This window comes from Papaver somniferum, unplaced genomic scaffold (assembly GCF_003573695.1).
Source record: "Papaver somniferum cultivar HN1 unplaced genomic scaffold, ASM357369v1 unplaced-scaffold_70, whole genome shotgun sequence".
Lineage (NCBI taxonomy): Eukaryota > Viridiplantae > Streptophyta > Magnoliopsida > Ranunculales > Papaveraceae > Papaver > Papaver somniferum.
Genome location: NW_020649860.1, coordinates 4768898 through 4782786, shown reverse-complemented (window position 1 = coordinate 4782786; position 13889 = coordinate 4768898). Strand labels below are relative to the sequence as shown.

The following is a 13889-nucleotide window of genomic DNA, read 5'->3' as shown; positions in this document are numbered from 1 at the left end:
TCGTTAGATGTCCTAATGGGGGACCTTTTCCTGGGAGTCTTGGGGTTTTCTTTGTAAGAACCATTCTTATACTTATTTGATTAATCGACGATGAAAATTTTATGAATCGATGATTAATCGATGAAGACGATGTTGAAAGGAAGAAGAAGAGAAGAATTTTTTTTCTCAAACTGTGCGGCTAGGGTAGGGGAGGGTCTGATTTTTGTTTTTTGTTAAGAGATTAGAATTAGGTTAAACTTTGGTCCTTATTAGTTTAGTTTTAATTTTAATTAGGGTTAAGGGCAAATTAGTAATGTGACTATTTTAGGACATCCCTTATAAATATAGGGTAGATGACCTTATAAAACAATGGTCCCCAAAAAGGTTGGTCCCAAAAAATCGTTCTTGTTTTAGGCTTTAGAATTTTGACTTTTTTGTTTCTTTTAGTTCTTGGGCCTTAGGACATGTTGTCCATTTTGCCTTGCATTTTTCTGTTGAGGTTCCATTCCTCTTTTTTGTAACCTTTTTTTCTTAATAATTAATAAAAGGTTGTTTTTTATATCGGAAATAAAAAAAAAGTAAATTTTAATGTACCGGCTGAATTTGATTTTTAGTTTAATCGGCTTATAGGTTCCAAGCAATCCATTTCCACCAAACCGGAACAACAAAGAACTCGAGGTATCGTGCATTATTTTTATTTTTTGGCCGTATTTCATGAAAATTTTTAGAAGTATTTTACATAGTTTCAGCAGTGGAAATATCTTTTTAACAAGCTCCCTTACCCTTAGGTAGTGGCAGTAATAGATGAAATATGGATTTAGGAAAGAGTACATTCTCCCCTTATTGGCGACTCATGACTGATATCTCATGTCTATTTTAAAGAAGGAATTTGGTAGACACATAAAACATTGTTCGACTGCAAACATTTTTATGTCTATTTTGATTTGTATTTTAATATACCCAAAATAAAACGGATCCATTAACATAGATGTGCAGTGCATTGCGTATTTCTTATAATCAAGTACACCATTTGCTCGACCAATGGTCAACTAGTCAGTTTAGTTTCTGTATGTAACATTGGATTGTATTTTTGACAAAACCACTTGTTGTTACGATGTTTATTATTGTTGAATTACCTTTAAGTTGTTCTGGTTGCTGAAAGGTCTTGGGATTGAGAGTGATTGTTTTTGTTTGTTTACGTTTACGATACTACCATGGACATTTTGTTGTTGTATAGATGAACTTATAAACCAATCGTTTTGTGGTCCTGCATTTGATGGGTTGATGGGCATGTGTAAGACGAGTCAAGTGAATGTGGTTAACCATGTCAGAGATTGTGTTCGTTTCTTATTGGTAAATCTGACGCAAAAGAGCACTGCAAATGCCTCACCACTACTTTTAGTTAACAGATAATACACCATTTAATGTAAAGAGTATACGAACATCTAATGTTTAGCTTGTTTTTTACGTGAACAACTTGTTTTGAGAACAAATGCGTCTCTTTTGTAAACAAACAATTTGGTTTCTGATAATGTATATAAAATTTTGTTTATCTTCTTGTCCATGTTCTTATATTTTTGTGGATGTATCTCATTATAATCCTGGCTTATGGTTTGCACAAGTGCGAACCTGGCTTATGAAATGGGGGTAGATCTCTTTATTGTCATTTGAGGTGTAGGTGTGTTCAAGGGTATGGACTGGTGGCGTGGTGTACTACTGGTGGCGGGTCGTGAATGAGCTGATATTAGACAAGTTGTGGCATGGACTGACTGCTATGTGGTGGATGCCAGCAGGTGATTATGTCGAGGTGGTCATGAACTGGTGACAGTGGAGTTCTGCTGATTGTGGCGAATGGGTGATGAGTTTTCTGTTTTCTGGTTTTTTTTTCTCCTGAAGTTGGGATAGGGATGGTGAGGAAGTGTAGGAGAGAATCGAAAAGGTCCGCAATGTTTCGCGGAGGAGCTTCTGGTGTTGTTAGTGCCAAAATTTAAACATTATTGTTTGTATTTGTATTTCAAATTTAAACTATATGAAAATTTTAGAAGTTTCTGTATGTTTTTTTTTTTTTTTGCTTTTAGCAAATATTTGAATTTCACGGTTGAACTACATGAATTTTAGAAATTTTTGTATTTAATCTAAATGGGAATACAATGCAATGGGTTTTCTGAAATTTACAAGGGTGACATGGGAAACTTAAAATACTAATTATATTTGAAATTTAAATATAGAGTTATTAGATACTAATTACATTTAAAAACGACTTTTTGAAAGGTCAAGGAGAGAGAAAGAGTGGAGAGGGCGATTTTCGGGCGACGCTGACTTTAGTCAAGTTTTTCTTCAGTGTTTCCTTTTCTGATTTTCCTTGTAGTTCTTGTTAGATCTCTTCTGATTTTGGCTTAATGATTGGTGTTAGTTGATCTCTTCTCACTTTCCTCTTTATTTCTTTCTCTTTTTTTCTTGTTTTTTTATGGCTTCAAATTCTGGGGTAGGGTTAGTGTTTTTGCCCCAATCTGGATCGAGTTTGCAGAGTTCTGATTCTTCTATGGGTGGTGGTGCTAGAGGCAGTCATTCTACTATTGTTGGTAGTTGGGCTTCTGTTCTTACTAAACAGCAGGTGGATTCTTCTGTTTCTGAGTCGATGGTTCGTCGGGATTCATGTATGGTGAACGGAGAAAGGGTTATGATGGCTGATCCTGAGGAATATGATGCTGATGTGAAAAGTTGTGAGGATCTAGTGATTGGTTGCTTTGTAGGAGAACGATTACCTTATATGCTGGTTCAAAGGACTGTGAAAAGGGTATGGCAACTCAAAGGTGAATTTCGTATGACTCTTCATGGTAACTCTGTATTTTTTTTTTGAATTTGATTGTACTGAGAATATAATTGCAGCACTTGAACATGGAGTGTTCTTTATTGCTAATCAATTATTCCTGGTAAGAGCTTGGACTCCTCTTTTGGAAATAGATATGGCCGAATTGAAGACTATTCCAATCTGGATGAATTTCTATAATGTGTCTATTCACATGTGGAATGCTAAAGGGTTAAGTCTTATTGCTAGTTATATTGGTACTCCTATTATGTCTGATAAGACCACTTTGTCAAGGCAGAGAATGAATTATGCTAGAGTGTGTGTTGAAATTGATGTCAATTGTGTTTTTCCTTCCGAAGTTCCTCTTATTGTGGGTGGAAAACATATTACTATCCTTGTGGAATATCCATAGAAACCTCCTAGGTGTACTCACTGTGGAATATTTGGACATTCTCTTGAGAAGTGTTCTGTTAAACCTAAGGTTGTTGTGATGCATACTGAGTCAGTAGTATCACATCAGGGTGAAGGTAGTAAACAGGTTTGGAGGAAGAAAACTTCTAAGAGAAATAGGGATGCAACATTGGAGGAGAATTCTGATATGGAGGTGATTGAGGAAATGGTTTTGAAAACTATTGCTCCTAAAGCTGGTTTGGTTAAAGAAAAGATTATGCAATTCTCAAAGGAAAATAGCAGTTCTATTAGTAGTCAGAGGAAGCTGGTAGAGGTCCCTGTTCTGATAACTAATAAATTCTCAGCTTTAACTGTTGAGGGAATAGGAGATGGAGAGACCAATGTTCTTCAAGAGATTACTGTGGCTCATGCTTCTACTTCAAATGTTCAGCTTAATGATACACATACTCATTTAGGAGGTTTGGAGGGTGATTCAGGTGGTGGAGCTAGATCTCATTTCATTCAGAAACCAACTGGTCCTGTGAAGAGCTTAAAAGTTGTAGACCTCAAAAAGTCTGGGAAGAGCAGTAGGAAGGTATTACCTCCTAACCTTCTGGATGTTTAAAGAGGGATGCTGGAATCTTAGAGGGCTTAATGACCCTCTAAAACAAAAGGAGGTTAGTAGTTATATTAGTAGCAATCATCTTTCCATAGTAGGATTAATTGAAATTCATGTTCAATTTAATAATAGTAGTAGAATAAAAAGGAGGATTTGTCCTTCCTGGAAATTCTTAGATAATTATTTCCATAGTCCTCATGGTAGAATTTGGGTGGGTTGGGACCCTGAAGTCTTACAGGTCTCTCTTATTCAGCATTCTTCTCAAGCTATTTTTTTGGATGTCCTCTTGCCTCATAATAAAGCTTGTGTGTTTACTTTTGTGTATGGTGATAATGATGGGATAAATAGAAGATCTTTGTGGAATGATTTGGTTTCTTTTTCTTGTTCTAATAATAATCCTTGGTGATTTTAATTCTATTTTGGAATACAAGGATAGACTCAGTAAGGCTGAATTAACTGCTTCTCAATTCTCTGCTTTTCAAAAATGCACTCAATATTCTCAAATTTTTGATTTGGCCTATACTGGATGTTTCTACACTTGGAGTAACTTTCAAGAGGGTGAAGATAGGGTGATGGGGAAGATTGACAGAGTTTTAGTCAACTTAGAGTGGATCAACCAGTTCCAGGATTCTTTGGCTGAATTTCTTAATCCTGGTGTTTCTGATCATAGTCCTAGTGTTGTTACTTGTTTTGAAGGTAGAGCTCATGGCCCTCCTCCTTTCAGGTTTTGTAACTTTCTTGCTGATGATGATGATTTCTTGAAGATTGTTGAATCTGTGTGGAATGAACCAGTTAAAGGTAATCATATGGTTGTTTTGGTTACCAAGCTAAAGAAAACTAAAAGAGACTAATTGAGTGGAGGAAAGCTAAGTTTTCTAAGTTAAGTGAGCAAACTTCTGAGGCTAAAAAAGTTATGCTAAGCTTTCAAACTTCTCTTCAAGAAAGACCCCTATGTGTTGAGACTGCTAGAAAAGAAAGACAAGTTGTGCATTCTTATGTTAAATTATCTAGGAGTGATGAGTCCTTGGCACAACAAAATTCTAAGGTTAAGTGGATGGAAGCTGGTGATTCAAATGTTAAATTTTTTTATAACTCCATTAGAGAAAGAAGATCTAGAAATAATATCTTGGTGCTTCATGCTAGGTCTGGAGAGAAGTTGGAGGATGATAAGTCCATTGCTAAAGAGTGTGTCGAATTTTATGAAGATCTTTTCAATCCAGTTGAGAATGAGGTGAATTCTTCTGATATTTTTGGGTCTTTACAGTTTGAGAATTTGCTTCAACAAAATGATTGTGATAAGCTTTTGATGCCTGTTACCAAGGATGAAGTTGTTTGGGCCCTTTCTTCTATTCATTCTAGTAAATCGCCTGGTCCAGATGGCTTCACAAGTTATTTCTTTAAGAAGGCTTGGTCTATTGTTGGGGACACTTTTGTTGCTGCTATTCTCAATTTTTTTTCAAAAAGGGAAGCTGTTGAAAGAGGTAAATAGCACCTTTATTACTTTGGTTTCTAAATGTGATAATCCTGCTACTATTAGTGACTTCAGACGTATAGCTTGTTGCAATGTTATCTATAAATGTATTACTAACATTTTGGCTAATAGGCTTAAGGTGGTTATGAGAGGCCTGATCAGTTCAAATCAGTCTGCTTTTATTTCTAGTAGATCTATTCAGGATAATATTATGTTAGCTCATGAGCTAGTTAGGAACTACCATAGACCTAAGGGTGTTTCTAGATGTGCCTTGAAGGTGGATTTAAAAAAAGCTTATGACTCTGTCAAATCGGAAGCTGTTCTGGAAGCTATGTCAAAGTTTGGTTTTCCTAGCCAGTTTATTACTTGGGTTAAGCTTTGTATCTCCTCAGCTAAATTCTTTATTCTGGTTAATGGTTCCCCTTATGGGTTTTTCGGAGCTAAGAGAGGGTTAAGACAGGGATGTCCTTTATCCCCTTATTTATTTGTTATGGTGATGGAGATCTTCAGTTCCTTAATGTATCAACAAGTGAAGCTGAGTAACTTTGAGTTTCATCCTAAATGTAAGTCCACTAAGCTTACACATTTGTGTTTTGCTGATGATGTACTTATTTTCTTCAAAGGCACCTTGAAGGCTACTCAAGTCATAAAGAATATTCTATCTGACTTCAAGAGTTGTTCTGGGCTTGATGTGAATGTGCAAAAGTCTTCTTCATATCACTCTGGAATTCATGAGGAGGATTTGAGATTAATTTTACAATGTGTTGGTTGTGTAGAGGGAGTTTTGCCACTGAGGTATTTGGGAGTTCCTCTCATCTCTACTAGATTATCCTATGCTGATTGTTTACCTTTGATTGATAAGATTATTAAGAGGATTAAGTCTTGGAAAGCTAGATTCTTGGCTTATCCTGGTAGATTACTTCTTATTAAGGATGTTCTTTGTGGTATGGTGTATTTCTGGTTCTCTTATTTTGTTCTTTCCAAGAGAGTTTTCAAAGAACTTAATACTATTTTTAAAAGGTTTCTCTGGGATGGCATTGAGATGGGAAAAAGTATAATCCCATCAGCTGGCTTCAAATCTGTACTTCTTATGAGGAAGGAGGGTTGCGAGTTAAGAACTTGGAATTTACCAATATTGTTGTTAACCTAAGGCATATATGGGACCTTGTGTCTGGCAAGGATACTATTTGGACCAACTGGGTTAAAGTGAATCTCATTAAATCTAAGGACTTTTGGAGCATGGATGTCCCTCAAGACTGCTCTTGGAGTTGGAGAAGAATCTTGGAATGCAGAGCTTTAGCAAAAAAATTTATTAGCACTATCTTGGGTAATGGTAAGGATACTAGCCTCTTATTAGATTTCTGGCATCCTAATGGAAGGCTTTGTGAGTAGCTAAGCATTGAAGATATTGATAGCCTGGTGAACCAGGGTCTCCATTCTGTCTCTGATTTCATTAGAGGAGATCAATGGGTTCCTCCAAATGATGATGCAGTTATTGGGGAGTTGATGCATTATGTTCAGGAAGTGCAAGTTGATCCTAATGAAGCTGACAAGACAATTTGGACTGCAAGTACCTATGGTGAGTTCTCAATGAAGGACACTTACTTGGCTTTGGTTCCTAAGGGCCATAATATAAGTTGGCATAGACTGGTTTGGTTCAAGGGGCTCATCCCAAGGCATCCTTTTATTGGCTGGCTGGCTATGCACAGAAGGCTTAAAACAAGGAAAAAACTGCTCCAATGGGGTAGTATAAAAGATGCTCAGTGCTTACTTTGTAGGGAGACCATTGAGGATGAGGACCACCTCTTTTGCAGCTGTAGTTTCTCTTCCGCTATTTGGCAGGGAATTGTTCTTAAGCTAGGCTATTACAGGAATTGTTCTCCTTCTTGGAAGAATGAATTGAAGTGGTGCAGTGACAACTTTGGTGGTAAAGGAGTTGTAAACACTATAAAGAAACTAGCTTTAAATAGTTTCATCTACCACGTTTGGAAAGAAAGGAATAAAAGGTTGCACTCTCCTCACTCTAGTTCTATGGATGCTGTAAGTTTTAGTATTGTTGCTGATGTCAGACTTAAAGTGGAGGCTCATGGCCTATCAGATGCTGATACTGAAGCTGTGAAGAGATTCTTAGCTAGGTGGAATGTTTCTTGCCAGCTGCTCAAGAAAAAAGTCATTGCTTGTACTTGGAAATACCCCTTTGAAGATGAAGTCATGATCAATATAGATGGTTCAAGAAGGGATGTTTCAGGGGGTTTTGGAGCTATTATTAGGAATGCTAGTGGAGACCCTGTTGCTGCAGCCATTGGTGGCTCTGGTCCTGAAACTGTTTTTACTATTGAGTTAATGGGTGCTGAGTTGGGCTTGAAGTTGGCCATTAAGAAGAAGATGACCCTTGTTCATATTGCCACAGATTCAATGGCTGTCTTTAATCTGTTTAACATCAAAGATCCTAATCCAGCGTGGATCATTATGCACTTGTGGAGGCGCATTGAAAGATTGAGAAGCCAATTCAGAAGACTTAGAGTGAGTCATATTTACAAGGAGACTAATAGAGCAGCTGATGCTCTAGCTGATATGCATCCTAAGGAGAATTTTATTGAGATAGATTTGGGGGCTTTTAGTGAGGAATTACAAGTCATCATTGTTGAGGACAAGAGTTTGAAAGTGTATTTTCGTAGTTAGGTTTTATTTGTTGTTTTTTCCTTTTGGTTTGTTGGTTGGGGTCTCCTTAACCCCGCGGATTGTTTCAAAACCAAAAAAAAAAAAATACTAATTACATTTGAAATTTGGGTATCAGTATCATGTACCCTCGTGTAATCACCTTCTAAGAGCATCTCCAATGCTAAGGGTGGAAGTCATCCTATGTGGGGGTCTTATTAATATATTTTTATTGGGGTGATTCCTATGTGGCTAAAACAAATGAAAATTTGACATTTTACCTCAACTTTCATCTCCAATGCTAAAGTCTTCTTACCTAAAATCAATTTTGGAAAATGGTTAAAGTTATGGGGAAAAAACATCTTTGAAGTTATCACCCAATAACAATATTTTTTAATTAAAAGAAATTAATTTTGGAATAAAATATTGATGATGTGTCAATAGACCCAGGGTCATGAAGAAGGTGAAGATATGACTTTCTCCTTTACCCCTTCTTATGAGATGGCATCCTTGTCATGATTTTCATTAACCTTGACCTTAGCATTGGAGATTAATTTTTGATTAAGAAAGTGTTAAATCCTATGTGTCATGTCTTTTTAAGACCTTCACCCTAGCATTGGAGATGCTCTAATTAGTTTAATAAAATTTTATGCTTCAAAAAGAAAAAAAGAAAAGAAAAAAAAGGTAAAACAAACATTAATCTAGGAGACACTATATAGTGGTATTTATATAGAGATACAGACCCTCGGAAAAACAAACTAGCCGTTACACTTCCACATTTTTTTTACTTCTATCTTGTAACGTATTTATGGCGTGGGCAAATCCAAAATCGAATACACGGAACTGCATTTTGTTAGGGTTTAATATGGTGGAATCTGTGGATAATCTACAAAGTGATCACTTTGAGAATCTTATCTTTTCTTGGAAAGTGGAGTTTTGGATTCAGTCCTAAACTCTATTATCAGATTTGATCATGTTTAATTTAAACTGAAATCCGAAAAATCCAAAGGTCTTTTTTTTCCCCCTTAATAGATCGGACAATCTACGTTAACACCCCAGTCTTCTTTTCTCTGTCTGTTGCATATTAGAGTATATAGCATTTTCGTAGAGCACATATATAGTAAAAGCAGATAAGCTGCTTAAAACGTTTGTTCTATTTATTATAAAGCTTTTTACAACTACAACGATCCCTATATTATTATTACCCACTTGTAGTTCTAATCTAAGCACTCAACAACTATTATATAATTTTTCCAGGCACTGTAACTGCTTTACCGCGGTTAAGGTAAAACTCGGTAACTTGGTAACAAACAGCGCTACTCTTCCAGTATTCTATAGTCCACAATTGTTTGTTACAATTATCTGACTGGGTAGCGGAGTACGTTTCATTCATTTTCCAGTGTATCTTTAGGGTGCTACGTAGGATCCCTACCGTATCGTCTATAAGTTACGCATCCACAATGTTTGGAGCCACAAAACACTGATCCACATATATAAGACCCATTTCATACCGCGAAAATCTCCTCTGGTATTATGATTTGTGAAGCAGACGTGTTGTTGTGGTTAAGGGGGTCAGAAGCAATGATGGAAACAAAATAGACAACCCCTTGACTCCTGTATGTTCTCGTCTGGCTTGTCACCAGTGTCGTTGTGCATAGCCATTAATGAACTTGTACCTGGAGACTCTGGGGGTAATACTTTGTTCTCTGAACTAAACATGCGAGATGGGATCATGTGTTCGGGTGGAGAAATAGTGGTCAGATAATGTAAAAGCATCTGCACTATTTGGCTGAAGTTAGGTCTAGCATTTGGGTCCTCCTTCCAACACGGTGTTACAATTAAAGCTAAATCTTCAGGGATGTCTTCTGCACTAGGTCTAACATTCTGAAACAGCAAATAAAACTTCAATCACCCTTCACACATGACAAACCAAAATACTGTAAGAATAAAAGGTGATAAACGAGAGAGTGCATACCTTGAAAGCAGCTGCATATGCTGCTTGGAGGTTCGACATGCCTTCGAATGGAAGTCGGTTGTGTATAAGTTCCCACAGCACAATAGCAAAGCTGTAGGAATCAACCTTATGGTTGTAATGTTTCTTCTCTCCATGCCTCAACGTGACTGTGCTGTACAACTGCGATCACAGAAGGCTACTACATTTTTAGTGATGCTTCACAGTAGTCACTGAAAATGAACGTAAAAGATAGTTCCGATGCTACCTCAGGAGCCATCCAACGATATGTCCCCGTCTCAGCAGTCATCATCTCTGTTACTGACTCTTCTCTTGCTAAACCAAAGTCTACAAGTTTTACGGTCTTGTGGTCTGCAGTCAATATCAAATTTTCTGCACCAAATATATATTCATCTGTCAAATCTCCCCTAGTTCTCTTATTCATCTTTTAATATAGATGCTTGGAAAAATAAAAGTCCGATAATCCAAGTTAGTGAGGAAACAAACAAAAAAAAGAGGAAGCAAAATTTGGAAATCATATAGAGATATCCAAAACCAAAAGACAAATTTAATGTGAAATTTTTAATGGTTTTCAGTATATAAATATCATACTTGTAGCAAGTAAAACCACCATGGCAAATACTATCATACCCAATATGACCCATTTGAATAAGAGGAGTAGGTTCCTCTCATTGTAAATGTGACTTAACAACAAGGCCACTCATTGTGTCAGACAAAGTCTGGGATTGAACTCTTTTAAGTTTCAGAAGCCTGCTATCGAGTTAGAACAATATTAAGCATGAGATCAGTAGGAGAGTCAATCAAAACAATCACTACACGAAATTCTGGCTGTGATCTAGGTCATGTTTTTAGAATCATTTAAGATATTTGAAGCAATAAAATTTTTAAGTCTACATGGCTATATCGTGGTAAACTAACATCTCAAAGGTTCAAAACATGGACAATGGATGAAGCTTGGTTATACTAATATAAGTATGACGAACAAGACAAGTTGTCTCTAATGTTAAGAATATGCAAATTCAAAGGTATCAGTCATATCGAAAAAGAATCATGCGTCTACACTAGTAGTGCTCTAGAAACTGACATCATAAAGCACGCGATCAGGACGACATTACTCTGAAACTAATTTTCTGAATCCTGTGAACAACCTAAACATGAGCAACAGCAGGTCAGGTATGTTGCTCAAAAGAAGAATATTGGGTGAATCTCTAGGTAATGTGGAATATTTATAAGATTTTCAGAGACTTGGCTGAAAATTTAAATTCACTGTGGATACACCCAATTCAGATTAAATGACCCATAGACGTCGACCGATATTCATCTCAAAGTTTCCACGGAACATCTAGGCATAATGAAGCTTGAAGCTTACAAGGAGGAGATCAGCAAAACTGTTACCTCAAATTTTCACCTCAGGCTTACGAATATGCCTAAGCTCGATAACGTGAGAACATCAAAATCTAAGTATCTTTCAGATTGTTAGGAATAATAATAATAATAACAACAGAAGTGCCATCATGACAATACTGAAGTACAATTCTAATTAGAGATATTCAGCAGTTATTCAACGGATCGAACATCATTGCCGTAAATTAGAGACATAAGTACTTGACAACATAAGAATTAGAAAGCCTAAGAAGATAAATACCAGGCTTCAGATCACGATGAATAATCCCATGTGAATGCAAGCATTCCATTGCCCGAGCAATGTCAAGCGCATAACTAACCGCAACACGTGTCTCCAAGCCTCTCGGTCGCAAGTTCACCAAGAACTTACGCAATGAACCACCTAATAGAAGCTCAGTAACTATCACCATGACAGGGACATTACACGCCCCAATAAACTGTCAATGCACATCAAACACCATTGCATGTTTAAAACACACCCACTTCCTCACCAAATGCAATTTAACAACCTCCATATAAACAACAATATGAATCGATTTCCAAAGAAGCTACAGAAGAACAACCTTTACTAAATTTTTGTGTTGAACTCTAGAAAGCATTGAAACTTCTCTAGCAAACCTCCCTTCTCTTTTAGCAATCTCCTCCGGCGTGTCCCCTCTATGAACAATTTTAATCGCAACTGTTTGATTCTTATATCTGAAAGCCAATAAACACAAGCAATTAGATATCTTACAGATACTACAGTTTCCATTCATCAAGCAACCAAGAAATCAGATAAAACTTACTTTCCTTCGTATACTTTGGCATGAGCACCTTCTCCGATTCTTGGTCCAACAAAAAGATGTTTAGGATCGATTAACCACTTTGAATCCAATTGAAATTCATTATTTATTTCCATTTAACTAAACAAGTATGAGGGCAGACAAATAAAAACGCAAACCTTTACACTGATTTTCACACCATCAAATAACAATCCCTAAAATGGATATTTACAAACCACAAATGTTCTCAATATTGAAGAAGAAAAGAAAAGAAAAGAAAAGCAGTAGTACCATATATATATATATATATAAACCTAACACTCAACTCTTTGCCTCTTTACTTCACTTTTTCAAAGAAAATAATACAAACCCAAATTAAATTAAGGTGTTTTAAGTAAAGGGTCAAGCTTTATTGATCTTAAAACGAACCATGAAGGAAGGAGCCATTAAAATGGAATAGGGTGTTTGCCTATGATTAAAAGGGAGAGAGATATTTCAAAAAACACTATTATATTCACTAAACCCTGTTTCGCGTGTTGATTAAGTCTTTTAGTTAAAGCCCTCGATTGTAACGACTTATTTCATTAGTGATGAACTCATTTCATTGACTTTTTGTGTAATCAATGGTTTGGATTGTTTTTGTTCACAGCGAGTCAACTCTTTGTCTTGTTTAATGGATATTCAACCCACTTGATGATATCGGATTTGAGTTATACGAGAAGTTGGGTTTGTGATTTGTATTTGCGTGAGTTTTATTTTCGTAGTAGTTGAAACAAAAACTGTTGAAGGGGCACATGCAATCTCATCCTTAAAAAAACAAAACATAGGCGCAGCCCATGTAGTTAATTTCGGCCGAGATGGCCGAGACACGGCCGATAATATCGGTTTCGGTGTTTCACCGAGATGTCGATATTTGCCGATATTGACCGGTATTTTGCCGATATTGGCCGATATTTTATCGGTATTCACCGAAATATCGTGTCTAGGTACTCGATCGATATTCACCGAAATCCGATAACTACATTGGGCGCAACACGATCACATAGCTATCTTCACTTTAGAACAACATCACTTCGTTGCAATGTGTGCTTAATCTACCATTGCTAGTTATACTCAAGGTGAAACTTAAATAACATTCCTCCTTTTATAAAAGAGACAGGATCCCATCACACTTCTATTTTTACATTATCTCACATTTTGGACGAGATAGCTTATTTGAAGTTAATATTCTGAGAATACGTTCGTCTTACGAATCGCTACATACCCATAAAAAACGAGCACATTCCGGAATGTATAACTTCATCATCTACTACTTATAATACAAATCAACGAATTTTCAACCGTTAAAATTAAGTATAGTAGATAGTGAGGTTTGGTATTTCGGAATGTGCTCATTTCGTAGGTATATAGATCATTGTAAGACGAGCATATCCCCAAATATTGGCTTCAAATACGCTACCTTTTAAGTTTTTCAAAAAAAGATCTCCCAAAGTGTGAAATAGTATGAAGGGATCATCCCTCTCTAAAAAGATAGACTTGTTTTACGTGTAAGTAGTAGGAACACATACGTGATGCATATGCTTGAATTTGACTCATTCAACAATATAAGTCAAACATATAAATTTGCTCTTACAACGTATATAATTTTTAGAGTTTAATCTATTTTTAAAACTATAACATTTCTGTAAATATATAAATATTTATTTAATGTACGTTTTTACTCTTTATTTTTATTAAATTTACATGATAAAATAAGACTTTTAATTTAAATGAGGACAACTTGGTAATTTTGGGGGTCTCTTGCTAAAAAGGCCTCTTTTTTTTAT

At 36.2% G+C, this 13889-nt stretch overlaps 2 protein-coding genes across 2 annotated transcripts; one reads left to right on the top strand and one right to left on the bottom strand.

Moving 5' to 3' along the window:
• The first annotated feature begins 4369 nt into the window (after positions 1-4369).
• On the top strand, positions 4370-7950 carry LOC113344037. Its single transcript, XM_026588108.1, has 4 exons — positions 4370-4595; positions 4739-5185; positions 5262-6349; positions 6661-7950. Exons 1-4 carry the CDS (start codon positions 4370-4372, stop codon positions 7948-7950), a joined length of 3051 nt encoding a protein of 1016 aa, XP_026443893.1.
• A 1092-nt stretch (positions 7951-9042) lies between these two features.
• LOC113344044 (serine/threonine-protein kinase STY13-like) lies at positions 9043-12545 on the bottom strand. The gene is made up of 6 exons (XM_026588112.1): positions 12088-12545; positions 11866-11998; positions 11544-11739; positions 10146-10270; positions 9902-10060; positions 9043-9810 (listed from the first exon to the last, which is right to left on the bottom strand). The coding sequence occupies exons 1-6, from the start codon at positions 12198-12200 to the stop codon at positions 9499-9501; spliced, it is 1038 nt and encodes a 345-aa protein (XP_026443897.1). The 5' UTR covers positions 12201-12545; the 3' UTR covers positions 9043-9498.
• Positions 12546-13889: the final 1344 nt, after the last annotated feature.

Excerpts from the sequence above, each read along its gene's own strand:
- LOC113344044 (XM_026588112.1), bottom strand. The coding sequence starts at position 12,200 with ATGGAAATAAATAATGAATTTCAATTGGATTCAAAGTGGTTAATCGAT. Across the intron at positions 11,999-12,087 it reads GCCAAAGTATACGAAGGAAA|ATATAAGAATCAAACAGTTG; the intron begins GTAAGTTTTATC and ends ATTGGCTTTCAG. Across the intron at positions 10,271-11,543 it reads TCATCGTGATCTGAAGCCTG|AAAATTTGATATTGACTGCA; the intron begins GTATTTATCTTC and ends TATTTGGTGCAG.
- LOC113344037 (XM_026588108.1), top strand. The coding sequence starts at position 4,370 with ATGGGGAAGATTGACAGAGTTTTAGTCAACTTAGAGTGGATCAACCAG. Across the intron at positions 4,596-4,738 it reads GTGGAATGAACCAGTTAAAG|AAAGACCCCTATGTGTTGAG; the intron begins GTAATCATATGG and ends CTTCTCTTCAAG. Across the intron at positions 5,186-5,261 it reads TGGTCCAGATGGCTTCACAA|GGAAGCTGTTGAAAGAGGTA; the intron begins GTTATTTCTTTA and ends TTTTTCAAAAAG.